The sequence below is a fragment of the Malus domestica genome, chromosome 14 (assembly GCF_042453785.1).
Source record: "Malus domestica chromosome 14, GDT2T_hap1".
Lineage (NCBI taxonomy): Eukaryota > Viridiplantae > Streptophyta > Magnoliopsida > Rosales > Rosaceae > Malus > Malus domestica.
The window spans coordinates 326,308-351,521 of NC_091674.1; the positions used below are offsets into that span (position 1 = coordinate 326,308).

Below are 25,214 nucleotides of genomic sequence, written 5' to 3' on the forward strand. Positions count from 1 at the left end.
CTCAAGAGTCGTTAGCTAGATTGACAGTGACCGACTGAATCAGACCTAAAAACACATTATCATTTGAGATTCAATCAAAACGTTTCTACCATCAAAGTTCAAAACTGCAACCGTTTTTATTTATAACTTTCTCCAACATCCACAATCCCATCAACCCTGCCCTGGCGCATCATCTTGCCGCACCAAGTTACCAACAACAACAAAGCTTGCTATTCCTGTTACATATTCACACCTTAGTGCTAAGTGCTAACACCCCCCCCCCCCCCCCCTTCGCCACCAAACCAGAACTAACCAAAAATATCTTTCACCAGCAGCAGCAGGAGGCATGCCTACGACAGCACCACAAGCTACATTCAGATGTGTCTGCCAGCCAGTAAATGCTCACGCCGTCTGGTATACGCAGGATCTAAAACAAGATTAAAGAGAAATCAATTAGCAATATGCTGCTTTTGAGAGAAACAAACATCCAAAATTAAGAATTCATCATGCAACAGATTATGCTTTCTTTTTGGTATGTGGAGAGTTATGGAGGGAAGGGAGGGCGCACCATTGCTGGACCTTCCTGAACTCTGTAAGGACAGGGTATATGTTTTCAAAGGCCTTGTATGTGTCATCCCTCACCTATGAGGTCAAATTAAACAAAACGTTAGCAGATCGTCCAAACACAAAAGCACGAGTTATTAAAATTAGATAGAACAACAAATCACCTTTGCACCCGTAATAACAATTTTCCCTGACACAAATATAAGAAGAACAATCTTCGGCTGCTTCATTCGATATATCAGCCCCGGGAAAAGCTCTGGCTCATACTGCACCCAAATAACACAAGATAATACTAGTTCTTCCTGAGACCACTACGAAGCATACACTTCCAGCCACTACGACGTTTTCATAAGTCAATTAAAAACAAAAGCAAGAGGACATATTCCATACAAGGCCTTACTTTGTACACCAAACTAAAGCATCAGAACTGCTGAATTTTGGTAGCACTCATACCCTAAGTAAAACTATAATCTAAATGAGCTATATTTTAGCCTGCAACAATCTGTTTGACCCCATATGATTCATGTACTGAGCATATACATTGTCTTATTGATACAAAGTAAGTTTTCAGTCTACAACTATTGGGTCTATACGGTCCTTGTACTGGTCCAATGTATGTGGGTTCATTGTATTGGTTAAATGAATGTGAGTCCATTGTAGGTCTGGAGTCGTGAAGAAAGCAATACACCCAGTTTCAGCAAACTTTCTATGAAATTCGCTTTGCGTTTTAAATATTTACAATAGTGTTTTAAGCAATGCACTCCTAGTTTCATAAAACTTTCTTCGGAGGCATGCAAAATACGTGGATCTCATTGATTATAACCCTTAAAATGAAAAATACCCACATAAGAAGATAACTTGATTGTAAAAACATTGGCATCAAATCATAAAGGAAATCTAAAATCAATAGACAAAAATTATGAAACAAAAACAAAAAACATGAAGAAAAAAAAACCCTATAAATCATATCGAATCATATTAGTGTTATGAAATGCTAAAGCCTGGGACAGATGGTTCTCACTTACACTTGAAAAGGCACCATGGGAGTATGCAAGACCCTCAAGTCTTATCGGGAATTTAACATCACAGGAGCCAACAATATTTTGAATCTTGAAATCCTGATGCTCAGACAAGCATGTATTAAAAGAAGTAATTAAAAAATATAATATACTCTTAAAAGGTTGAACACATGAGAGAGAGAGAGAGAGAGAGAGAGAGAGAGAGACCTTGAACTTAGCATTAAACCCAAGCTTCTGGATGATTCGGGCATACTGGGAACCAAAAATATCAAATCAGATAAAAGAACTCTGACACTATTCCTTGCAACCTAATAAGATTCACTCTTCTAACTAAATGAAAAGATAAATTATGAAAAAATAACCATCGATTCTAAAACCACTTCCACTCCTGACCGCGACCAGTAACAAATGAAAAAATATTTAAAGTTGCAATACTTAAGACTGATGCTCCATGCTCCAAAGCATGGGTAAAAGTCCACTGTCACTCTACTCCAGACTTAAAATGCCTAAAATCAGGTCAAAACTTACGAAAACTCGCATATATCACTATGTTTTTTGCTATGTTAATACCAATCTGTAAGCATTCAACAGATACCTTCCTCGCTGCCAGTTTTGATTGCTGTTCACTTTTTGCACCGGTGCATACCTGAAGTACCATAAAGATTAAAATTTAAATCTATTAACCAGATGCATCCAAGGTATGATGGGTGCATAACTCAAGATTTAAAATCATAAATAAGGGAGAGCGGGGAAAGGAGAGGGTGTATATCAAGTTGAAAAGGGTCGACAAAATGCAATGCAGTAGTTACCAGGGTTGTGACATGAGTAAACTTAAAGCCAAATTTATTACCATAGAAGTTTAGTAAATAAACATACTCATAAAAGGATCAGTCCATCACCAAATATATAGCTTAAGCATCAACATACCATACATTTTCGACAAGACATGCAATCCAGAAGGACCATAACCAATCAAACATACACTTTAATTCAGATGCAATAGTCAAAATTAGCAACCAAAAAATGCTCTCCTGTAAAGGATATTCTCTGAATTAAGCAATATCATTACTTGACTGCACCCAAAAATTGATACACTCATCATGTAGGATTCCAAACGCATTCCGACAAATACATAATCATCTTTGAATTTGATGCAACGCATCAACAGGTAATAGTGCAATCAGATGGGGTACGATTCAAATAAGATAAACTGTTTGATCAGATCTCACTAATAGGCATAGATTTAAAGAACAAAGACATTTTCCACAAAAGAAGGAACTGAACAGGAGCAAAAAGATTCAAAAGCAAATCGCTTCCAATAATGATATTACAACAAAGCAAATACAATCCTCAAAAGTTTTTGGGAGGGCTCACCATCTTCCCAGAGGCAAAAATCAAAGCTGTAGTTTTAGGCTCCCTTATTCTCATAATTACAGCAGCAAAACGCTGAAAGACCATTGAATTAAAAATAAGTTAGTATTCAGTTCTCCAAAATGTCTAAAGAGCCAGAAAATATGCTAACAAAACCAGACTTTACTGTAGGTATGGTTTCAGGTATAAACAATGGCACACGCAAGACTATATCAGTAAAGTGAGCTAGCACCACTAAGGACCCTCTATAAAGTATTTTAGTGAAGTGAGCAAGCACCACTAAGATTATCAACATACCACTGGAACGAATTATACAGCCAAGCTTACAAAAACCCTTGCATACCTTGGGGTTGTACTCTGCATTTCGAGCTTGCAACGCAATTTGCTTAAGATCCAATTTACAATCCAAGTTAACTGTAGATACGATATTCCTACAAACACAACCATGGGCAAGAATAAATCATCACTATTCTTCTTCAGAAATAAAGAACTTTATTAATCACAGAAGGGAGGCGTATAGGGTTGATTAAAAAACATTGATTATGCATGGGAATAGTCCAAGTCTTAATTTTCTTCGAAAAATAGAACTTTACCGCTAACAAACAATAGAACTGCAAAAAGAAGAAGTGATCAAGAAGGCCACCACAGAACAAACAGAATGCAAAGACTATCAACCAGCTGCTTCTGATGACAAGTGCTAGCCACAGCTTCATTTCCAATAACAGAGACTAACATTTAATGAAAGGTTTCATTGGCAGATAAAACTCAAGTCCTACAAGCTTTAGACAAAGGACACAAACACACACAACAAAAAAATTCATGTGGGTTGGGTGAAAAAGTCAACTTCCACCACAAAAATGGGCAAATTTCCAACTTTTCAAAAACACAAAGCATCTCACGGATACAAATGAAACAGTAGAACCCATAATTTTGCATCTCCGTTTCCCTGCTGAAAACCACCATAACCCCGTAAACTCCGAACAGAAGCTCGCGAAACCAATCAGATCGAAGCAAACCCACAACGCAAAACTCGATTCAGAAGCCATGTACATGGATATTGGATCGAGAAAACGAAACTAGAAACTTCAAACTAAATGAGGGAGAGAGAGAGAGAGAGAGAGAGAGACTTACTGAAGAGTGGGAACAATGCCAGAGGGGTGAATGGAAAGATCCACAGGTTGGCTCTCTTCTAATCCACCTTGATCCCCCATTCCCAGTATCCCACTTCAAGGCTTTGTCGATTTTCCAAAAATACTACTTTACGGTAAAGAAATATATCAAATCAAAGTTTAATTCTTTAAATTTTCTTCTGGGTTCCAAGCAATTGGTCTATTGATCGTCCTTAATCAGATCTGCACAACCTCCTTTTTCCACAATTTCTGAGCTTTCAATAATCTAGGGTTTCGACAATAATCGGGAAAGAAAATGAAAAGTTGAGAAATTGAAATCGGAGAGAATTCGCGGGAAACTTGGGAAATGGGGGTAGGAATTTTCAAAAAAGACGTTCTTTTATAGGTTTTGATGGAAGAAATTGGAGAGAGATGAGGGTGAGGGGGTGGGTTTTGTATCTCAGCGGAGGAAATGCGAATGAGGATTATATGAGATTGTGAGGAAGGCCTTCCCCTTTTGTTGTCTGGCTTGGCTTCGCCGCTTTGTCGTTTTTCTATATATATAGGTCCACCGGCTTATTCTCACCTAGCCAGTCAATCCCTTGCAATTACCGGATATTGCCCGTTTGGTCTTGTGATTTTAAATCTTCCCTGCTCTATCATCTATCTCATTTGCTGACACTTAAAGCAATTCCACCGAGGAACTGATAGGCCGGCACCTAGCCAAAATAATGGCCCGGCACCCAGGCTTTCCACTCCAGCCCATCAGATAGGCTGGCACCCAGCCCAAGTTGGTCTCAAGGCCAGCCCAAAATCGACAGAGGCACGGACCGGCCCGATTGACGTCATCTCACGCTCACACCCTCAACCTTCGCCTCTGGTGGCCATGAAGCCAATCATGTCGTCCCTCTCCCCAACCTCCCTCTCCAAATCCCGAATCCTGGCATTGGAATCGTCCTGGGTTTTCTCCAGCTCTAGAATCCTGGCATGGAGGTGGCCAAATTCTTGATGGGCGGCATCAATTTGGTGTAGCAGCCGCTTCTCCTTGGCTTGCCAAGAGTTGCAGTGGCTGGCAAAGATCTCGACGACCCTGGCGTTGGCTTTGGAGTCCTTTTTTCGGCGGGAAGTCATGAGCTTGACTTGCTCTTCCGCCTGCCACATTTGGGCAGAGAGCTTGCCCACTTGGGTCTGGAGCCTGAAAGTTATCGAGAGCTAAAGCCAGGAAAATGCCCAGGCTCAGGCCAAGGTAGGAGCACAATAGCTTCTTATGACTGTTGTTGTTGTTGTTTGTGCCCGTTTTCAGCCATGACTGACTGGAGAGACATCGAGAGAGAGCTTTTGGGATTGTGTTGGATTGGTAAGTGAGTTGCTTTTGGGTGTCCGTGCGTGTTTGTGACTGAGAGGAAAAATAATAATATTTTAATAAAATTGACTAGTAATTTTTTGTTAGATTTGGAGATGCATTTGGTATATTAGGGTGCGTTTATTGTACCAGACTATCTTGGACTGGACTAGCTTCAGGGACTAAGTTGGACTGACTTAGACTAGACTAAGCTGGACTGACTTAGTGAAGCGTTTGATGCAATGTCGGACTAAAAAATAGGATAACAACAAATTCTAATATTATATTTTCTCATTCATATTTTATTAATATTTTATATTATTTAATACATATTTAGTAATATTTTATTACTACCACTGTCTATTTCTTTTATCATTCTGGAAACTCCCATCTCCATTCCTAATTTTTTTTTCCTCTGATCTTCCTTTTTCTTCCTAATTTGCTCCGACCCTCTCCCTTTCTTCGTCATTTTCTTTTCCTTTCCAGTCTCTCCTCCCTCAAAACATTATCATTCATCACCCCCTTTTGTTCTCTCTTTTTTTTCCTTTCCTTTTCTTTGCTGTTGTGATTCATCTAAATTATTTATGGCACCACATATTATGATTTCCCAACTTCAAATCCCACGCAAAATTAAAATCGTGCAGAGGCTCATCTCTGCGGCGTCATGGATTTCACAACCACTCTGTTTTCGCCCCTCCTTTGATTTTCACAGAAAATCTCTTAATTTTTTGGGAAAAAATGAAGAATTTTTCTATTGAGTTTGTTGTTGTTATCGAATTGATTTTATTTTTTTTTTCAAATTTTGGTGGTTGGGTGTTGAGAATTAGGCGGTGGGTGTGGTGGGTTTCAAGTCTAGGTACAGGTGGCCAGAGTTGCAAAGAAGCAGACTTTGTATGCAGCGTGCATTCTTGCAACATGAAGAGGATGGAGCAACTTTCGCCGTGGCGGCCGAGTTCAAGCTGAGCTCGAATCTTGGCGGAGCAGAAAGAGAAGAAAGCGAGGAGAGAGGAGGAGGGGAAGGGGGAATTGGCGAGGGGGAATGATGGTGGCTCTCGGCGTTTGTGAAAACATAGGAGTAGAGGAAGACGAGAGGGAGTTAGTCCCCGCTAATCCCATGGTTCTCGACGGGTTTGCTAGCAAAGGAGTTAGTCCTCGCGAGTCCCTTCTAATCTCATTAAACTTAGTCCCGGACTGTTAACAAACACAGGATTGGACTACTACATAATCCAGTCCAAGCCAACGAAAGCTAGCGAGCTCAAACAAACGCCCCCTTACTGTTTATTGTGGTCTATCACTATTCAGTGAGTGGATAAATACGTTGGGTGCTGGCGCATTTGTGCTAGGGGTGGAAGTGCTCTTAGTCACTCATTTAAACTTCACTTTACAATGATAACCCTTTAACTTATATTTTCAATAAAAAAAAATTAAAAACCAAAGATAAAAATTGTCAAAATGACATGTGTCACTCAAGTAAATAGGTCATTTTAATTGCAGAAATTTTAAACTTTGTGTTTGTCCAAGCAGGATAAAGGTTGGCAATTGGAGTTCACAAGTTGAATTTGTGTCAACAACATGATTAAACTCAATTTCAACATCACAAGATTATTTTGTTCAAGAAAAACTTCACAAGATTATTAATTGAGTCATTTTTTTCTACAACAAAATTATTGTATGTGTTACTCGATTAACTCCTTCATTGTTCATGAATCCATAATTATTAATTAAATATACTACGCTTCTTATCAAATTCAGTGTTAATTCTTAAAGAATCAACAAAGAGAAGGTTGTTTCGAACTTGGCATCTCTCATAAACATATTTGGTACTTTATAGCTTCTATAGTCTATTCCGTAATAAAAATGTCACCATGCACGAAGGGAGGCAAACCATATTGTTCACAAGTTAACAGGTTTGGTCTTGGCTACACTAATGCAATTTGGTTCAAGGAGCCATCGGATGTCATAACATATGTCCTGATGAATTAAGGCTATATATTTTGTTTCTTTGTAGCAAGGCACTCTTTTTTCTCAAATTCAGTTTGAATGCTCGACAATGTTTATTTTGTTGAGAATGAATCTCAAATTGGTGAGAGGAGGGATCTTGTGCTCCACATAATCCGAGTTGTATTGTCCACGTGTTAGACTTGAAAATTCGACACACGTGAATGACGTGTTGAGAATGAATCTCACATTAGTGAGAGGAGGAACATTGCATGTGCTTATAAGTAGTTGGACTATTTCTCATATTGTCAATTGATTTTATAGTTGAACCTCAACTTATTCATATATCTCATAGCTGCCTTTTTTTTTCCGTAGTACTGACCCTCTTGTACATATGTTCGTTATCTTATTAACAATTTAACACGAGCAACATACACATGATATTCATGTGTGAGAGGCTATAAGGAGTTGTGGAATATAGAAAAATTAGGACAGCGTGTGACACGTTAAAGAAGTAAGGGTTAATAAAATGAACAAGGGGATAAATACCTGGGAATCACTCAATCAGGGGGCAACGAATTCGCTCAACGCCGCTAATCATGGATTCACTCAACACGGCCAAACCTAACACTTTAAGAAAGGAGAAAACTCTCTCTTCTTAGATTACTTTTTTAATTCATAATTGGCTGATTTTTTACTATATAAGGATCCAACAATAACTGATAGGATAAATATTCAACACTAAAGATTGTAGTTTCTAAACATCTAACTAAAACATGGCTTTGAAAGATGAAAAACCACCAACATCCACATTTAATATAGGGATCATACTTCTTGTAGTACCTACATCAGGGTGAGTTGTAAATTGAAATAACCTTAACGCCCTTAGTTTTATGAGCAATTGTTAAAAATCATTATTACGTTAAAGGCAAATTTGAGATTTCATCCTCATTGGTTGACAAAGAAAGTTCTCCTAATAATAGTGTGTGTGTGTATATGTACCGTATATATTTATCAAATATTAGTGTCTCAATTGTACCCAATAAGACTTGTCGTGATTTGAAAAAATCTCTTCAGGTTCTCAAAATCAAACTACCACCATTGAGGTTTAAATCATTGCCACATTACACCATTCGTTAGAATTTCTGACTGGCTAGGTTTGGATAAGAAGATTAACTAGCTAGGTTTGGTAATACAAGGAAGAAGTAGTGTTCAAAATATCGGTATCGTGGGTTTCAGATTACGAGTTATTAAGAAGGAAAGAAAGGTGGTGCTAGTTCTGGATGAAATGGGACATCCGGGCGACTTGTGAGCAACCTCAGCTTACAAGTTCTCCAAGTGACATTTATCACGCGGAGGAAGTACGCTGCCAACGGCTGGATCTGAAATTTTATCACATGCACTGCTTATTTATCAGCGGATTGGGTTACGAGTTACGACTACCGCCCTCGGAAAGATCTCCAGATGTGATGGCCATGAAATCATGAATTTGTGGGCATCGTTTCTTCTGGTCCACCTTGGCAGTCCCTACAGCATTACTGCTTATGCATTTGAGGACGACAAGCTGCTACCAAATCTCTTTGCTTGCAAATTGCTATGTCGATGTGTCTGGCTGGAATTATGAAATACGCAGAGAAGACTTGGATGCTCGGGTCTGCATGCACATGGAAATTCAAGGATAAGAAACCAAATGCAAGTGGAGTTGCGCATATTGGTGCCAAAGATGGTTACCTACGCAAAGGCATTAAGCTATTCAAGGTGTTAAATGTTTTCTTTTATTTTCTATGCAAGTAACACCCTTAATTATTATAGATTGAGATTTCATTTTAGTTCTGCAAGGAATGATTCTGTGGAAGATGTAGATTAATTGCTTTGTTTGCTACATGTTGACCCTTGTTTTATTTGGTCTAGTCATTGATAAGTATTTTTATTCCGCCACATACATAGCTCTTACTGTTATGAAATGAGTGTGAAAGTCCACATAAAGTAAACATGTGAAAGTCGGAAGAATGAAAGTCAAGATTACAGGTTTAATAGTGGAAATTTGGTTCTCACTATTTTAGAATGTAAATGTTCTTCATACGTTCAAATAAGCATCAGATGAAAACCTCTATATATAAAGATATATGCTTGTATCCTCAGTACAACACACAAAGATCAATAAGAGAAAGTGAACCAATCTCTCTTTCCTCTCTTCACCTATATTCATTAAAATGTTTTTATAATGACTGAAAAAGTTTTGTTGAAAATATTTTTGAAACTATTCATTAGTAAAAATTCAAGTAAATCTTAAAAAATCACTTTAAGTGTTTATTCAAAGAACACTTAAAAGTGCTTTTGGAATCAAAAATCAATTTCACTAACAACAACGTTTTCAATCATTTTAAAAACATTTCTCCACGAATCATTAGACAACTTTCAGCGCCAGGAAGAGTAATACACAACTGATTCCAAGTTGGGGCCAAATTTTTTTATGATTTTAAGGAAGTTATATTTCTATATACAGGTATTATGGTTTAGGACTCTTAAAATATTTACAACTTATGTATGTATGACCCCCGTCAACATTGATACAAATTTAAAATAGCGTGTTATCGAAATCGGAATCACAACAACGAATCTGATTCCGAAATATTGAAATCACAAGACAAACAGCAAATACACACAAAATGCTAGAGTTGATCAAATGACAAATCCACCGTTGATCCGAATGACCTGGCCGTTGACCCACTCCCCAGCATCCGCCGCTAAAAACCCCACAATCCCACACACATCCTTGGGCTCGCCCAATCGACCCAGAGGGCAAGCATCCTCAATCCCCTTAACCATCTCCTCACTCTTCCCGGCAAAGAACATCTCCGTCGCCACCGGCCCCGGCGCAACGCAATTGGCAGTTATTCCGGTGCCCTTGAGCTCCTTGGCCAAAATCTTTACCATCGTCTCCACCGCCGTCTTGGAGGCCGCGTAGGCTGCGTACCCAGGCGGAAGCCGCCCGACGACGGACGATGTAATCATAATAATTCTCCCACCGCCGCCGCGCGTAACCCTATTCGCCGCTTCCCTAGAAACCAAAAACGCCCCCTTGGTGTTGACATTGAATGTGTTGTCCCAGTCCTCCACCGCCGTATTGGCCACGCTAGGATATTTGGGATCCAAAGCGCCCGCGCTGTTCACGACGATGTGGAGTTGGGTCCCGAATTCTTGCTCGGCTTTGTCGAAGAGCTGCTTCACCTGGTCCGGGTCCGAGATGTCTGCTCGGACGGCAATCGCTTGCGATTTTGGGGTTGTCTGGTTGAGCTCGGAGACTAATTGATCTGCTTGCGCTGAGTTTGATGAAGCGTAATTGACGACGACCTTTGCGCCGAGGGAGTGGAGGTGAGCTGCAATGGCACGGCCGATACCGCGCGAACCGCCGGTTACGATGGCTACGCGGCCGTTGAGGGGCAGGGAAGGGGAAGGGGAAGAAGAAGAGTAGTGTTCAGCTTCTCTGGTAGGAGTTTGTGCAGCCATGACTTGATGGACTGGAGATCTGAGGTGGTGCTTATGGAGATATATTATTATTTGGTGAGGATGATGCGTCAGCACTTACATAAGAATACTCGAAATACTGAAGTTAGACATCTCAAATATTAATATGTTGATGTACGTGACGGTGACAGAGACGAATCATACGTGGTGGTGACGTGTGCTATGTATTTTTATAATAACTCTTGAGATAACACGCCACGTGAAGTGTTTTCTAATCAATGAGATTTAGTTGCACAAATTTTCTACACAAATATAGTTAGTAATTAGTTCGCCAAAACTCATAATTACGATTCGAATCGTAATATTATATTGTGAAAATCATATATGTAAAAAACTAATAAAAGTAGAAATTGTTTAATCAATATATAATAGGTATTGAAATATTACGAGCGGTTCATTTATTTATTACCATTTGACTAACTAAATAATTTTATTTTTAATTGAACTTTTGCAAAGATTGTTATTTATGCTTTGTTATTTCATTTTGTTGTGCTGCCTTTGGTACAAGAAAACAAAATTCATGGAAAATAAAGCTCCATGCTTTTCCTTAGAGAGTGGGAAATATATATTCCTATTACCATATTACCATGCTTGGTAAAAATGTGGGAATTATATATATATATATATATATATATATATATTCCTATTACCATATTACCATGCTTGGCAAAGATGAGAGAATAAAGAGATAAATTAGTATTTTTATTTTTTAATAGAGATAAAATTGGAAAAAAGAGTTAAATATGAAGAGTTACTACGAGTCTAACTAATTTTTAAATATTTTGGGAGGGTAATTATTAGTATCCAAAATTTTGTAATAAGAGAGGAAAAACTAATCCTCCATCCTCTATGGATCTCCCACGTGCCAAACGCATCCTTAAGGTTTTAACCAAAACGACGCGGCTTGTGTATTTCATCCCGTAGAACAAGAATTTTGAGAGAAACCCTAGATAGAAAAAATCCCCAACTTGCAGCGATGGCAATTGCAAGGACCGGAGTGTACGTCGACGACTATCTTGAATGTAAGCTTATGTTTCGATCCCTCAATTGGGTTTTGGTTAATTTGACTTGAATTTGAAATAAATTCGAATTGAATCTCGTGTAAATTTGAATTTTGGGAATTTTGGTTTCCAAAGACGCAAACACATTGCCTGCTGAGCTCCAGAGGCTCCTCAACACCATCCGAGAACTCGACGAACGCTCTCAATGTAAGGCCACGCTTATTCAATTCGACCAACGCTTTCAGTTTTTTAATTTTTAGGGTTTTTGGTTTTGGCGCTTTTACGATTCAAAGTTCTGATAAGTGGATGAAATTTTTGTGTTTGGGAAAAAGCCATGATACACCAGACGAGGCAGCAGACTAAGTACTGTCTGGGATTGTCTTCACAGAGCTCAAAGAAATGGAACAATAATTATAACAACATTGAAGAAGATGAAGCCGCTATTGAGAAAATGCGGAAAGAAATCGAATCGAATCAGGATAGTGCGTTGAGTCTATGTACTGAGAAGGTTTTGTTGGCACAACAAGCTTATGACCTGGTAAGCTGAGCCTTTTCTTTTACTACATTGTAGTTGGCACGCTGAATCCGATGCGTTTCTTCGAATTTTGTCTAGTAGTCAAATGGGCTGCTGTTAAAATTTGGGATTTTAATTGGTGTAACTGTATTATGGGATTTTAATTGCGGAACTATTATTAGCACTCTAAAAATCTCATTCTGCACTCCTCATAAGTGTATTTTTCTTTCTAATTATAGAAAGTTTGGAGTGCAAAATGAGATTGTTGGAGTGCCATTAACAATTCCCTTAATTGCAAGTTCAAATGTTTTGGAATTTTTGAACCTTTTATGATTGGAACTTACAGAAATTTGACATCTTTTGTTTGTATCAGATAGATAGTCATGTAAAACGATTGGATGAGGATCTGAATCACTTTGCAGAAGATTTGAAGCAAGGTACAGTAGTTTGTGAAAGTCTAGACTGCCAGATATCTTAGTGTTTGTTTTTGGTCATATCAGCCAATTCAGGCAGCACTTATGTTGTTTTGAGGATGCATATATTGAAATCAATGAATCATAACATTTATAAACTACTTCTACTAAATTATGTGCTTTCTGATTCTCTCAGAAGGTAAAATAGCACCAGATGAACCAGCAGTTCTTCCTCCATTACCTATTGTTCCTAAAAATGAAAAACGCAAGCCTATTTATATAACACCTCAATCAAAAAGGCTTGATTATAGGGATAGGGACTGGGATCGAGAGCGCGATAGGGACTTTGAGCTCATGCCTCCCCCAGGGAGCCATAAAAAGGATTATGCTGTCCCCATTGATGCTGAGCAACCCATTGATCCAAATGAACCTACCTACTGCGTTTGCCATCAGGTTATGCCTGAAATTTAGTTATTTTCAATTTGAGCTACTCTTTGGCACCTCATTTTTACAGTTTCTTCAGTTATTTTGAAAATGTCTGCTGCATATTTTGAACTAAAGGAATTATCATCATTCTTCAGGTCTCTTTTGGAGATATGATTGCCTGTGACAATGAAAATGTAAGTCCTTATGGCTTCATTTTTGTTTAATTTCTTCTTCCCTCTCATTATCTGGTCAATTACCTTTTATGTGCTTCTTTTGGATGGAATGCATCTGTTCATTAAATTAGAAGTTCGATAGTAGAATCATCTGCAGCAACAAATATTAGCAATAGACTACAAAATATCAATAGTTGGATCCTTTGCATTAATTTTCTCAACATTCTTCATTTCATGAGTGTCAATTTAAGGGAACTTAGTGTATGTTTGGGTAAGGAACTTCCAAATTCCAAGGACTTAGGCATATTGAGGAAGAACTGGGGCACAAATATTTGGATAGGAGGGATTAGAAATGTACCACATGAGCATTACAAAAGGTAATGTGAGAGGGATTTGCAAATCCCTCTTACATGTCTTTGTAATGCTCATGTGGGGGGAATTTTCTAATTCCTCTTATCAAACTTTTTGTGATCCATTTCTTTTTCATTTGACTAAATGCTTAGGAATTAGAAGTCCTTCATCCAAACATTAAGCGAGCGGGTTGAGTTTTGTGCCTATGTAATAGCATAATAATAAATGAGCTGGAATTCATATGCACTCTTAAAGAATCATAGTGCATAGAGAACCCTGAAAATTCGGGGTGGCAGATCCGCTCATAGTTGTAACTCTTTCAGCAGTATCTTTGTAATCACTTTCTACATGCTTTTAGTGGAAAAAGTTGACAGTAAATCCATATCAGTTAAGTATCCACTTTATAGATTTACAACTTGTAACTATGAGAAATCTGGTTTTTGTTTTGCTAGTTGCATAACCTTTTACTGGTTTGACCAAAAAACAATATTGGTTGTCATTGGATGTAGAAAAATAAATATGTGCAAGGTTAATCGTATGAAGTTTGGTATTTATTGTGTTTATTGACAGTGCCAAGGAGGTGAATGGTTCCATTACGCATGTGTTGGGTTGACACCCGAGACAAGATTCAAGGGAAAGTGGTACTGTCCAACATGCAGACTACAACCACAGAGTCAACAGTGATATCTTTCGCACGGCCTAAGTTGCTTTTAATGAATTATACATGGTTGTTGTTTCAGTATCATTTAGCCTGGAAAGAGCGGGGAGAAGGTTATGAGTCTATGACTATAATCCGTAAGGTTGGTGAGGATTGTAATATAGTGATGATGGTGAGCTTACTCAGATGCTTACACGTATCTATTTCTATGCCATCCTTATCTAACAACTTCCCCTCTACTCTCCTCATTTCAAGCGCAAATTTGATTGCTTTTTATTGGGTAAAGATTATAACTATTTGGAAATCGAAATCTGAGTGAAAACACAGAATTTTCCGCTGTAGAAAAAACGATGCCAGATGTAGATCCTGAAAAAACTGCAACTTCTTTCTTCTTTATTTGGAGAGATGACTTCCTCAATGAAGAAATCCTCGTATCCATGAGCTCTACTTTTATCCCGAGCTTGTAAACATGTCACTATTTTTGCCGTTCTACTATTTTAGATATATGTGGTTTTTAGTTTTTGCTGGGCCAGGCTGCTAGCTACGATAAACTAGTGTTTAAGGATCTATGGTCTATTATTTCTCTACTTATTAAAAGCACAATTTACATAAGTATACAGTTATTGCGGCTTTCATTATCAATAATACAACGCTAAGGTGATGAAAATTTACACATGTCTTTTTATTATTAGCAATTTGACACGTAAATTATGTATGTGGTGTACCCATGACATTTAAGTCATGATCGGATGATGGGGTATTAGAGTCATTCCAATATTGAGAGGGAAAGCAGAGCGGGAAATGACCCATTTGGTATGATCTAAAAAATACAGTAGTTCCCCGCCATGATTCCCGGATAAAGTTGAATGCGAATGACCAAATCAGCCTTGGGATTTCCATCGTTTCTCGGTCCTTGGGATGTTGAAACTCTAAGACCTTATTCATTAATTATATCCTTGCAACGTGTAATTTGGACATATCTATGTGTCTGTCTAGAAGACGAGAGAACAATTCGACCAAAGAAAAGGGACGGGAGAGAGAAAAAATGAAGGGATACTTTGGATGCGGTCCCTAATCCTTAACATTCGTTGATTAAAATCTTAATAATATTCAAAGTTTGATCAAGGTCCCTTGACTTTGTACACCTCATTATATTACTATTAATATTTATATTTTTATAGTTTTGACATTAATTGTTTGATATTTTATGAGATTTATAATCCTATAAATTTAAAATCCCTCATTATAATACTATTAGAAACGGTTACAATAAAAAAATTCAAACATTTTGATTGAATAAATGGATAAAAACTATGTAAAAATAATAAATAATAAATGGCAAAAGAATTTATCCATAGTGTTAAAAAAATTGGTACATTTCACATATAACAAAGTGGTACATTGATAAAGAAGAATGGGTACATTAGAAATAAATTAGGGTACAGATAAAAAATTAAAAATTATGAATACAAATGAATTTTTAAAAATATAGGTGCTAAAAGAAATTAATACATGGGTACAAAATAAAACTAAAAAGAAAATACTACAAATTTAAAAAAAATGTTGCAAATTAAAAGTGGGTACAGACGAAAAATATAAATATATGATACAAAGTTTAGGCATAAAACATAAATATACCATATGTAATTTTTCTATCATTGATTAAATGTCACGTGACGGTATACACATGGGTACAAACACAAATAAAACTTTAAAAAATATGGGCACAAAAAGAAGCTTATATATGGGTACAAATTAAAAATGAAAAGAAAATTGGTACAAATTAAAAAATATTTGCAAATAAAAAATAGGTACAAACTAAAAATAAAAATATATGATAAAAAAATTTAGCCATAAATATAAATATACTAATTGTAACATTTTTAACATTAAAGGAATATATTTAAAAATAAAAATATTTTATTATTTAAATAATTAATGATGTTATTAATACCCAAGGACCTTGATAAAAAATTGAAAATGAATAGGATTTTAATCAATGGAGTAACAAAAAGAATGATGTGAACCTAATTTTCCCAAAAATGAAAGATATTATTTTGACTCTTTTACATTATTTGAGTCATATTCTAATTTTTCATGTAAAATGACACGTAATCATGAATTTATACCCTTTATTAAAGTATAACTTATATTATTTGATAGAAAAAAAACAAAAATATAACTTATACATACATATTTTACAAATGTAAAATTTTCATCTCTTTATTAAAAATACTTTTTTTTAAAGTATTTCTTTTCTTGCTTTTATTATTTCTGAAGTTGAATATCCATTCCTATTAAAAAATAACAATTAAGAAAAAATAAGTTCAAAACTTATGTAGATTCAAAATCAAGGGTGGATATTTGATCACCACTTATTATCAAATTCAAAGGGTTTATTATACACTAAAACTTAGAAAAGGGGCAATCCAATTCCCAAGGCAACATGAAGAAGGCCTTTGTAAAAAGTCAATTAAAAAGAGGGGCATTTTCGTCTAAAAGGAAAGTTTCATTGTGTGATCCAGTGGAGAAGGGAGAGCGGTGGAATTTACAAGGAAGATTTGAAATTCTGGCCTCTCTCTCTCAAACTGTGTACTGCCAGAAAGGGAAAGCTCATCAATACATACAGCCCTCCCTATAATACGCTTAATACACGAATTCTTATTCAACCCCTCAAATTACAAATTCTCAAGTTCCAAACCTCTCTCTCTCTCTCTCAGAAACCTCCGTTTCAGCTCAGAGTCAAAACCCAAGCATCAGGAGAGAGCAGCTTTGAAGGTATTTCTCAGTTCTTGATGTTAAAGGCACTAGCACTACTTTCTTAAATTTCCCTTTCTTTTTTTTTTTGGATCTTTTATGTTTGTTAATGGTAAATCTGAGAAACCCATTTGCTATGTTGAGTTCTTGTGCTGCTTTGCCCTATCAATTTTATCTACAAAATATATACCTTTTATCGTTTTCTGCAGCGAACGAGTATTTATCTGTTTGATTTCTATGCAAAATGTGAGGAAAGAAACCAGCTTTTGTCCTCAATTTTGGAATTTTTGACATTTAGGACTAAGAGATCCAGAAAAGTTTTGACATTTGTGGTTATTATTGCCGTCCAAATGCTCAAAACCTCATACTTTTCCAATTCTTGTGATTTGGGAAAGTTTCAGACATTTCCAAAGTCTTGGACTTTCATGGTTGTGCGTTTGATTCTGCGTTTCTCTTGCAAAGCTAGAAAAACCCATCTCATGAAACCATTTTGTTAGGCATTAATCATTTCAATAAACTCTTTTCTTGAATTGGATGCAGGCCAACAATGGGTAGAAGTTTAAGCCCGATACTGCGGCGTCAGTTGGAAAATCTTGATAAAGATGCTGATAGTCGTAGATCAGCAATGAAAGCACTCAAATCCTATGTGAAAGATTTGGACTCCAAGGCAATCCCCATGTTTCTTGCTCAAGTTTCTCAGACTAAAGAAACTGGTTCTTTGTCTGGAGAATGCACCATTTCGCTCTACGAAGTTCTTGCTCGTGTTCACGGTGTCAAAATAGTCCCTCTAATAAACAGCATCATGGCCACCATAATCAAGACCTTGGCTTCGAGTGCGGGGTCTTTCCCTCTTCAACAGGCATGCTCAAAGGTCGTCCCAGCTATTGCTCGATATGGGATTGACCCAACCACCCCTGAAGACAAGAAGAGGCACATTATTCATTCACTCTGCACTCCTCTCTCAGATTCCCTCTTGGGTTCTCAAGAGAGCTTGACTTCTGGAGCTGCCCTTTGCTTAAGGGCTCTTGTTGACTCAGATAATTGGCGTTTTGCTTCTGATGAGATGGTCAATAGGGTCTGCCAGAATGTTTCTGGAGCTTTGGAGGAGAAGTCCACTCAGACAAATGCACACATGGGTCTGGTTATGGCTCTTGCAAAGCGTAATGCATTAATTGTTGAACCATATGCTAGGTTGTTGATACAAGCTGGAATCCGGATATTGAATACTGGTGTAGCGGAGGGGAATTCTCAGAAACGGTTGTCAGCTATTCAAATGGTGAATTTCTTGATGAAGTGCCTGGATCCTTGGAGCATTATCTCTGAGATTGAGTTGATAATTCAAGAAATGGAGAAGTGTCAGTCTGATCAGATGGCTTATGTCTCAGGGGCTGCCTTTGAAGCTCTGCAAACTGCAAGGAGAATAGCTGCAGATAAAGGTTCAAAACTTGAAAAGGCTCCTGGTTCAGCCTGTGGGTCAAATTTTAGTAGGAGAGACCATAGCAGGAGGCGAAACTTATCAAGTGGAGGTGATCAGTCTCCTGCATCAGTGTCACCTGAATCACAGACTCTGGATTCCTTTGCTGAATATGACTCATTTGTTGACTCACCTGTAACAATGAGTAGTCAGGCTACCCAAAACTCAATTTATGATTGTAGGAGCATAAACCGGAAGCTTTGGAGTCATGAGAATGGAGGAGTCGATGTGTCTCTCAAGGATGGTTTATTCTCGGAGATTGCTCAGGGTAGTGCCTTTGCGAATGGATTTCCAGGTAACTCTGGGAGTAATGAATTCATGAAATGCGATGGAGATTGCAATGAGGAATTTACAGGGTTCCAGCAAAGAAATCCTAGAAATGTAGTATCAAGAAGCACCACAACTAGTCCTCGGGTGAGTTTCACATGTACTGTTGTATATATGGTAGAAATCTATTGTCTTTACTTCTTTTTATTTTGAAGTTACAATTGCTGATTTGATTGTGACGGTGGTAAAAGTAGTTATCCAACTAACTTTGGGAGCATGGGTCAAAACTTTAACTGAAAGTAATGCAGCAACAAAGTGAATAAATTGCTTGCTGGATTGTAATTGTAGTAATGATTGCCCAAAGTACTTACCATGTCTAACTCTTTGGGAAATTGTCTCTGCTGAAAAGCTTAGCATTCCATAAAAGAGTGTCAATCTTGGAATGGCATGGTATGTAATAGTCGATAAAGTTTGTTGCGTTATCTATATCCCAAAAACTTAAGCCAAGGACATGAACAGACACTTGTTTTATGTTCTGACACTCCTCACACGTGGTTCTCTCCTCACCATTAGAGCCCAACATTTGGAATTCAACTTATGTTGAGAGGAGGAAATTGTAGGGATTCAAACTCATAATATCCTTCTCTGATTCCATAATGAAATTGGTTGGTTACCTTTATCCCAAACAGCTTAAGTTGTTTGTCCAGTGAATCTCTTATAATCTCCTGCTTCCTGTTCTGATTTCTTACTTTTGCTGTCTACTGAACTTTTATTAAAATCTGCCAATCTTATGATTTTCTTTGATGTTGTTAATCTTGGGATGGTATTGGTATTGCATATTATGGTATTGAAGTTGACCAATATTGCCTCTCCTGTGCTTCAGAGGTCTCGCACTCCAATCAACGTGGACAACATCATCTTCAATACTCCGAGAAGACTTGTTCACTCTCTTCAGGAACCAAATAATGCCAACTCAAAGTTCTCCGAAAAACTAGCTAGAAGATTTAGAAGTTTATCCATGAACGAATGTGATTGGAGCCCAAAAGTCAGATATGATCAAGATGGTTATTCACATGGTGCAAACTATGATGACGGGGAGCATGGTAGCTTCTATGGTGGCAGTGAGCAGTTCGAAGGTGGTCCTGAATCAGTGTCATCAACAGATGGCATTCCAGGGGATGCTGATGTTCAGGTGCCTCATGAGGTGGTTCCAGAAAATGAAATATCTCATGAGGTGGTTCCAGAAAACCAAACAGTAGCTCAAAAGGCTGGCATAAAAAATCCCTATCGAAAGGCTGCTGTTAAGTTGTTTTGTGGTCTTTCTTTCACACTACTTGCAGTAGCTATGCCACTACTTTGGATTAATGACCACGGCGAAGGGCATGAAGGTTATTATCTAGTTCCAACTTAATGTACTCGCTTCCATGTTAGTCTTCTCATTCTGATGGATCAATTTCTTTTGATTAAGTGAACAATGGTAGTAGACAGTAGCATCTCTGTATGTTCTGTAGCACTAGAATTTAAGCATCACAACCAGTTGTGAATGGTCGATGTACTGAAGAGAATCGAACAATTTGTGTTCTTGAGGAAATGTTCATCCTTGCTTTTGAAATTGTGGTTTTTTTAAACGAGCATGTATCTTTGTGGCAAGAACCTTCTTTCATGTTTGAAAGTTGTAATCTTTCACATGCTGAGATGAATTGGAGTTTCAAAGTTCAAACAACATACTCGAGCTACTTTAATCTTTTTTGTACACAATCTCATATCATAAAAGTTATATTCTTTTGTATGCTTGGTACACCGAAGCTTAGAAGATAAGAGCTGAGTCATGTGCTGAGAAATTAGAGATTGGGGTTGTATAAGCGCTGTCCTCCCCTCCATGATTCATTAGGATGTACAATTATTGGTTTTAGCACGGCAGATTGGCCAACACATATATAAGCATACTTGCCATAGTCTTCATGGCTCGAGCCAGGACTGAACATGTATAGTTCATCAAACCCATCTCTTCCTACTACCACTGAGTTTCTTCTACCCTGTTCCATCACAATTCACAAATATCTGAATTTGCTACCAAAACCTGAATTTGTAAGTGAAATATAGGAGGAAAGTACCCTGTCAATGATTGTGAAGTCGGTAGGGGCACTGGTGTATATTCGGCTCATTTGCTCTCTTAAATGCTTATAGTTGTCATCTTCTTCACCCTCCATTTCTTCTTCATTATTTCCTCTCTGATTTGTATCTGCTTGTTTGCCATCATTTTGATTATTTGGGCCCCAGCCAGCCATTTGCTGCCATAGTTTGCTGATCTGAGCTTCATTTTTCATGCCAAAGTCGGGAGGAATGATACCAAAACTTGACAAAATTGGCAACCTGGTAAAGAAATCTGATCTTTCCAAACCAATAGCATAAGTTGCATCCGGTGAGCTTACCGTCAGATGACTTAAAATAGAGCCGGTTAGTTGGAGCGACGAAGATGTAGAATTAGAGACTACAATCTCTGAGATTAAGACATCTTGTTTGAGAGTGATAATGTATTTGATTTCAATCATGTCCTCTGAATCTGTGCTAATCAGTTCTACCTGAAATCAAATGCTTGATTGATCAGGAAATTAGAATTAACTACTAGCTACTCCTCTATACGCAGATTGTCTCTTTCTCAATTACTTAGTTTCAAGCAAATGGTATATGGTGATCCAATGGCCAATGCATTTTGTTCTAAATATACATTAGAAATTTTCTTTTGCTAGAATCTTCCGTAACATAAGATGTTTATGTTGCAAACTGTGAATTTAGGCAATTGACTAAGTTCGATTATTGTCTGAATATGTGGTCTAGAGTCTCTAGACTAGATTTTATCTTGGTTCAATTTAAGCATTTGCCCGGCAACACAACTTTGATAAGAGAACTTTACTTTTAAGTAGTTCGACGACCTTATCCGCTACAATGTGATTAAGTTTGCAACTAGCTAGTACTGTTAAAGAAAAATAGTTTAGAAAAAGGAACCTGAATGTGATCCTGAGGATTCCCTGTAATTTGATGAAGAGCCCAGTTAGTCGGCGACCAAGGAACTTGTTGACCCACCTCACTCGAACAGTCAAAGGCTAAAGACACCCCTCCTTGAATGGCTATGGCGGCAGCGGCACCGCCGACACCATTCTCCTCCGATTCGGAGACTGAAGACTGCAGCAGCTCGACAGTGCCGCCATGCCACATGGAAGCCTTGTAGGAGGTGATAAGGCCACTTGGGAGCATCATGATGGCTTTACTTCCATTGTCCAGTTCCATCTTAGCCACACAGCTGTCGCCAATGGCCTTGAAGACTACTCCATGGCCGCTGAACTCTTGCTCCACGTTGATAGGTGGTTGGTAGGGGAAAGAAATTGAACTTGAAGCCGCCACTGACGCAGCTGGGAATTCTCTCTTCTTGCTGTTGTTACTAGTACTAGTGGTAGTAGTTTTGCACAAGTGCTGCTGCAGCAACCTACTCAAACAAGAAGAAGATGAATGGTAGTCTGTGTGTTTAGCAGTACCAGAGAGAGGAGTGAAACTGTTGGGTGACAAAAACGGACTGAAAGCCGCCATGCTACTCATCACCTTCTTCTTCTGTGTTTTTCCCACCAGAGGATAAAGTGGCTTATCCCTGCTGTGCTGAGTGCTCGCTGCGCTGTTGGTTGGGATATTTTCGCTACAAGACAATTCTTATATATCTCATTCATTTCACCCCCTGAATTGCTTTTGCCTCAGCGACTTGCTAAAAAAAAAAAATCAGTAACGACATGACTAAAATTGTGATAGAACCAAATCTACCTTAACCCTAACTTGCTGAGATTTATGAAAGACAAGAACAAGAATTGGCTTTTGAATTTTGAGCAAGCTCTGCTCAACCACCAGAAGATCGACTCTAACTGATTGCCAACCAACCAGCGATTGAATGGCTCTGTAGCTTCAACTTGTAAGCTACACGTCCCACTTTAGCAATAATCTCAAATGGTCCATAAAATAGAGGATGTAGCTTATGAAAAGGCTGAAGCGCCAAGAATTTTCGTTGATAAGGTACCAATTCGGTGTTGGTAAGTACGTACTGCTATGATTTATGCGTCTGCTTTCAACCTGACAATTCATTTTGAGAAGAAACGATAGAACCAACATCCGACAATTCTTGGTACCATTACAATTTACAATTATTCCATTTCTTTTTCTTACATTGTGTAAGTTCATTCTTGAAATGATACAGTTCTTGGTATAGAATCTTTCTTTCTTGATCGAAACTGTGTTGTCTGTGTCTTCGGTAATGAGATGGAAGTTGAAGCCACAGAAGAAGCTGACAAGAATATTACAAATCACACCACCATTGTTGCTCAATCAAATTCAATCCCATAAATCCTTGTCTGTGTATTTACTTATCTCATTTATTGTATTTGTTTACCTACTACAACAGTCAACATGTAAATCTGTACATATAACAAAGCGTTACACTCAATACAAATCAAGCTTTCTTTAATTCTCTATATGGTATCATCCTTCCAGAAGAGCTAACGCTCGCCTTTCAATTCTGTACCTTACTTCTGCGTTTTCTTTCCCGCTTTTCCCTTGTCATGGCCACCTCAACCCTTCCTACATCCTTCAATATCTCCAATATGATCACCACTCCTATGGGTCGCAACAATTACCTTAGTTGGCGGTCTCAATTTCAAGATGTTCTTGAAATTCACAGCCTCGAAGACATTGTGCCCTCTGATTCTAAACCGTCCAAGAAGTTATGATACCATATAGAGAGTTAAAGAACCAGGTGCTCAATCAAATTCAATCCCATACTTCCTTGTCTGTATCATTATACATTTTTTTTATAATTATTTACTTATCTTATTTGGCTATGAAAGTAACATGTAAATCTTTAGCAAATACACTCAATACAAATCAAGCTTTCTTTAATTCTCTAAGGGAGAAGCACCACCTATTGCACAAGAAGGTCAACCGAAGAAGCAACACTAATCCCACTAATCCCAGCACCTCAATTACCAGGAGTTCAATTGACATAATAACAAGCAGTGCACAAAAAAAGGTGTAGGAAGACCCGGAAGAATAAGACTAAGAAGGCACTGTAAGACTAAACTTATCAAAACATAAGTTAAGAGATTAAGCTCATGAATTACAAATTTATACGAGTATTGAAATCACAATTCAATAAACACAATAACAAACTAACCCGTAGAAACAGTAAAAGAAAAGCCAAAGCAGACTTCTAAATAACGCACATTCTCCTCTCTTGCAAAACCAAAAGTACTCAAACTAACAATAGGTTTTAGTTCAATATTAAGCGTACATTTGGTGAGATTTAGGCATAAAAAATGTGGGTGATTTGGTTTAATTTGCTTTGCTTTTGATATGGTATCGTGGTAATTTGTGATTTAGGCATCAAAAATGGGATTTTGTTTCCTGAAGAGAAAAGATGGAGGTGATGATTGTTTCCTAAATGATCAGAGTTGAAATAACTCAACCGATTATATCTGTGTTAATAGGGACACCAAGCCACATCGATATAAATACGTACAAATGATCAAGAATTAGTACTTATTCTAATTACAGTGAAAATATGTACAAATTATCAAGAATTAGTGTAAGTTTAGACATTGATAGAAATACAACAAAAATGAAAGTAAAGAAAATTTTGAATGTAATGAATGATAACTTAGTGTGTCTGAATGCATGATGCACATATTGTAAGGTAATGGCTTTCATTGTTATTTGGTTGCATTTGTCTGTTGTTGCTTTTGCAGCTCCTTGCCGATTAATTTATATAGTTTTAGGTGACGATCACCTTTTATATTCATATTTGGTATTTCATGGTTTATAGATGTGGTTTGATTTTGATTGCTGGACGAGGAAATCAAGTGTGTCTATGACTTGGTTTTGGTTGTTTTAAAATATATGCTAGCGTGCTTGTTTATGCGGTTATATGTCTGTTTCTTTTTAATAAAGTTATTTTCTTTGTCCGTATTTGTTTCTCCTCATTTTGTCGCTGCATCTATGTACTTGTTTGTTTACGTGGCTTGCACTGTTTGTTTGCCGGTGGTTTTGGTTTAGTCACTGGCAAAAAAACCTCTATAGCCATCTATGTCTTGGCATTTGTTTAAAATGCATGGTTGGATTCATATGTGTATGAATGTGTGATTTTTTTTTTCTTATCAAGGCGGTAGAAAAGGGAGGTCATTTTTTTTGTGCCCTCGAAAAATTTGTTTTGAAGGATAACAAATTTATCCTCTTCTCTGTGTGTTCATTCAGGAAGTCTAATTGTTTTAGAAGAGGACAATTTTACCCTCTTCTCTA

General features: G+C 37.6%; 5 protein-coding genes across 6 annotated transcripts; 2 read left to right on the top strand and 3 right to left on the bottom strand.

Annotated features, from left to right (window-relative positions):
* Positions 1 to 97: 97 nt before the first annotated feature.
* On the bottom strand, positions 98 to 4,573 carry LOC103453871 (TATA-box-binding protein 1). 2 transcript variants are annotated; one of them, XM_029092371.2, is made up of 9 exons: positions 4,065 to 4,573; positions 3,277 to 3,364; positions 2,937 to 3,008; positions 2,158 to 2,208; positions 1,770 to 1,814; positions 1,569 to 1,661; positions 708 to 809; positions 548 to 621; positions 98 to 406 (listed from the first exon to the last, which is right to left on the bottom strand). In XM_029092371.2, coding segments are annotated over exons 1-9 (606 nt in total). In that variant the 5' UTR covers positions 4,145 to 4,573; the 3' UTR covers positions 98 to 405. The 2 variants fall into 2 exon arrangements, with proteins under 2 accessions (XP_028948204.1, XP_028948203.1); XM_029092370.2 differs by having other exon boundaries at positions 2,101 to 2,208.
* A 5,280-nt stretch (positions 4,574 to 9,853) lies between these two features.
* Positions 9,854 to 11,227, bottom strand: LOC103414842 (NADPH-dependent aldehyde reductase-like protein, chloroplastic). Its single transcript, XM_008353208.4, has one exon. It carries the CDS (start codon positions 10,830 to 10,832, stop codon positions 10,005 to 10,007), a length of 828 nt encoding a protein of 275 aa, XP_008351430.1. The 5' UTR covers positions 10,833 to 11,227; the 3' UTR covers positions 9,854 to 10,004.
* Positions 11,228 to 11,652: 425 nt separating this feature from the next.
* LOC103414841 (PHD finger protein ING2) lies at positions 11,653 to 14,614 on the top strand. Its single transcript, XM_008353207.4, has 7 exons — positions 11,653 to 11,872; positions 11,987 to 12,058; positions 12,184 to 12,389; positions 12,739 to 12,802; positions 12,975 to 13,231; positions 13,360 to 13,398; positions 14,299 to 14,614. Exons 1-7 carry the CDS (start codon positions 11,827 to 11,829, stop codon positions 14,410 to 14,412), a joined length of 798 nt encoding a protein of 265 aa, XP_008351429.1. The 5' UTR covers positions 11,653 to 11,826; the 3' UTR covers positions 14,413 to 14,614.
* Positions 14,615 to 16,930: 2,316 nt separating this feature from the next.
* Positions 16,931 to 20,607, top strand: LOC103453874 (protein SINE1). The gene is made up of 3 exons (XM_008393456.4): positions 16,931 to 17,164; positions 17,684 to 19,031; positions 19,768 to 20,607. Exons 2-3 carry the CDS (start codon positions 17,691 to 17,693, stop codon positions 20,293 to 20,295), a joined length of 1,869 nt encoding a protein of 622 aa, XP_008391678.3. The 5' UTR covers positions 16,931 to 17,164; positions 17,684 to 17,690; the 3' UTR covers positions 20,296 to 20,607.
* On the bottom strand, positions 20,525 to 22,888 carry LOC103453875 (protein NDH-DEPENDENT CYCLIC ELECTRON FLOW 5). Its single transcript, XM_029092513.2, has 3 exons — positions 21,891 to 22,888; positions 20,999 to 21,466; positions 20,525 to 20,920 (listed from the first exon to the last, which is right to left on the bottom strand). The coding sequence occupies exons 1-3, from the start codon at positions 22,476 to 22,478 to the stop codon at positions 20,726 to 20,728; spliced, it is 1,251 nt and encodes a 416-aa protein (XP_028948346.2). The 5' UTR covers positions 22,479 to 22,888; the 3' UTR covers positions 20,525 to 20,725.
* Positions 22,889 to 25,214: the final 2,326 nt, after the last annotated feature.

Bases quoted from the DNA above. Each gene is read 5' to 3' on its own strand.
- LOC103453871 (XM_029092370.2), bottom strand. From the start codon at position 4,144: ATGGGGGATCAAGGTGGATTAGAAGAGAGCCAACCTGTGGATCTTTCC. The intron at 2,209-2,936 runs GTGAGCCCTCCC...ATGGTACTTCAG, and splicing joins TTTTTGCCTCTGGGAAGATG to GTATGCACCGGTGCAAAAAG. The intron at 622-707 runs GTGATTTGTTGT...TTGACCTCATAG, and splicing joins TTGTTATTACGGGTGCAAAG to GTGAGGGATGACACATACAA.
- LOC103414842 (XM_008353208.4), bottom strand. From the start codon at position 10,832: ATGGCTGCACAAACTCCTACCAGAGAAGCTGAACACTACTCTTCTTCT.
- LOC103414841 (XM_008353207.4), top strand. From the start codon at position 11,827: ATGGCAATTGCAAGGACCGGAGTGTACGTCGACGACTATCTTGAAT. The intron at 11,873-11,986 runs GTAAGCTTATGT...TGGTTTCCAAAG, and splicing joins CGTCGACGACTATCTTGAAT to ACGCAAACACATTGCCTGCT. The intron at 13,399-14,298 runs GTAAGTCCTTAT...GTTTATTGACAG, and splicing joins TTGCCTGTGACAATGAAAAT to TGCCAAGGAGGTGAATGGTT.
- LOC103453874 (XM_008393456.4), top strand. From the start codon at position 17,691: ATGGGTAGAAGTTTAAGCCCGATACTGCGGCGTCAGTTGGAAAATCTT. The intron at 19,032-19,767 runs GTGAGTTTCACA...CCTGTGCTTCAG, and splicing joins GCACCACAACTAGTCCTCGG to AGGTCTCGCACTCCAATCAA.
- LOC103453875 (XM_029092513.2), bottom strand. From the start codon at position 22,478: ATGAGTAGCATGGCGGCTTTCAGTCCGTTTTTGTCACCCAACAGTTTC. The intron at 21,467-21,890 runs GTTCCTTTTTCT...ATTTGATTTCAG, and splicing joins ATCCTCAGGATCACATTCAG to GTAGAACTGATTAGCACAGA. The intron at 20,921-20,998 runs GTACTTTCCTCC...GTGATGGAACAG, and splicing joins ACTTCACAATCATTGACAGG to GGTAGAAGAAACTCAGTGGT.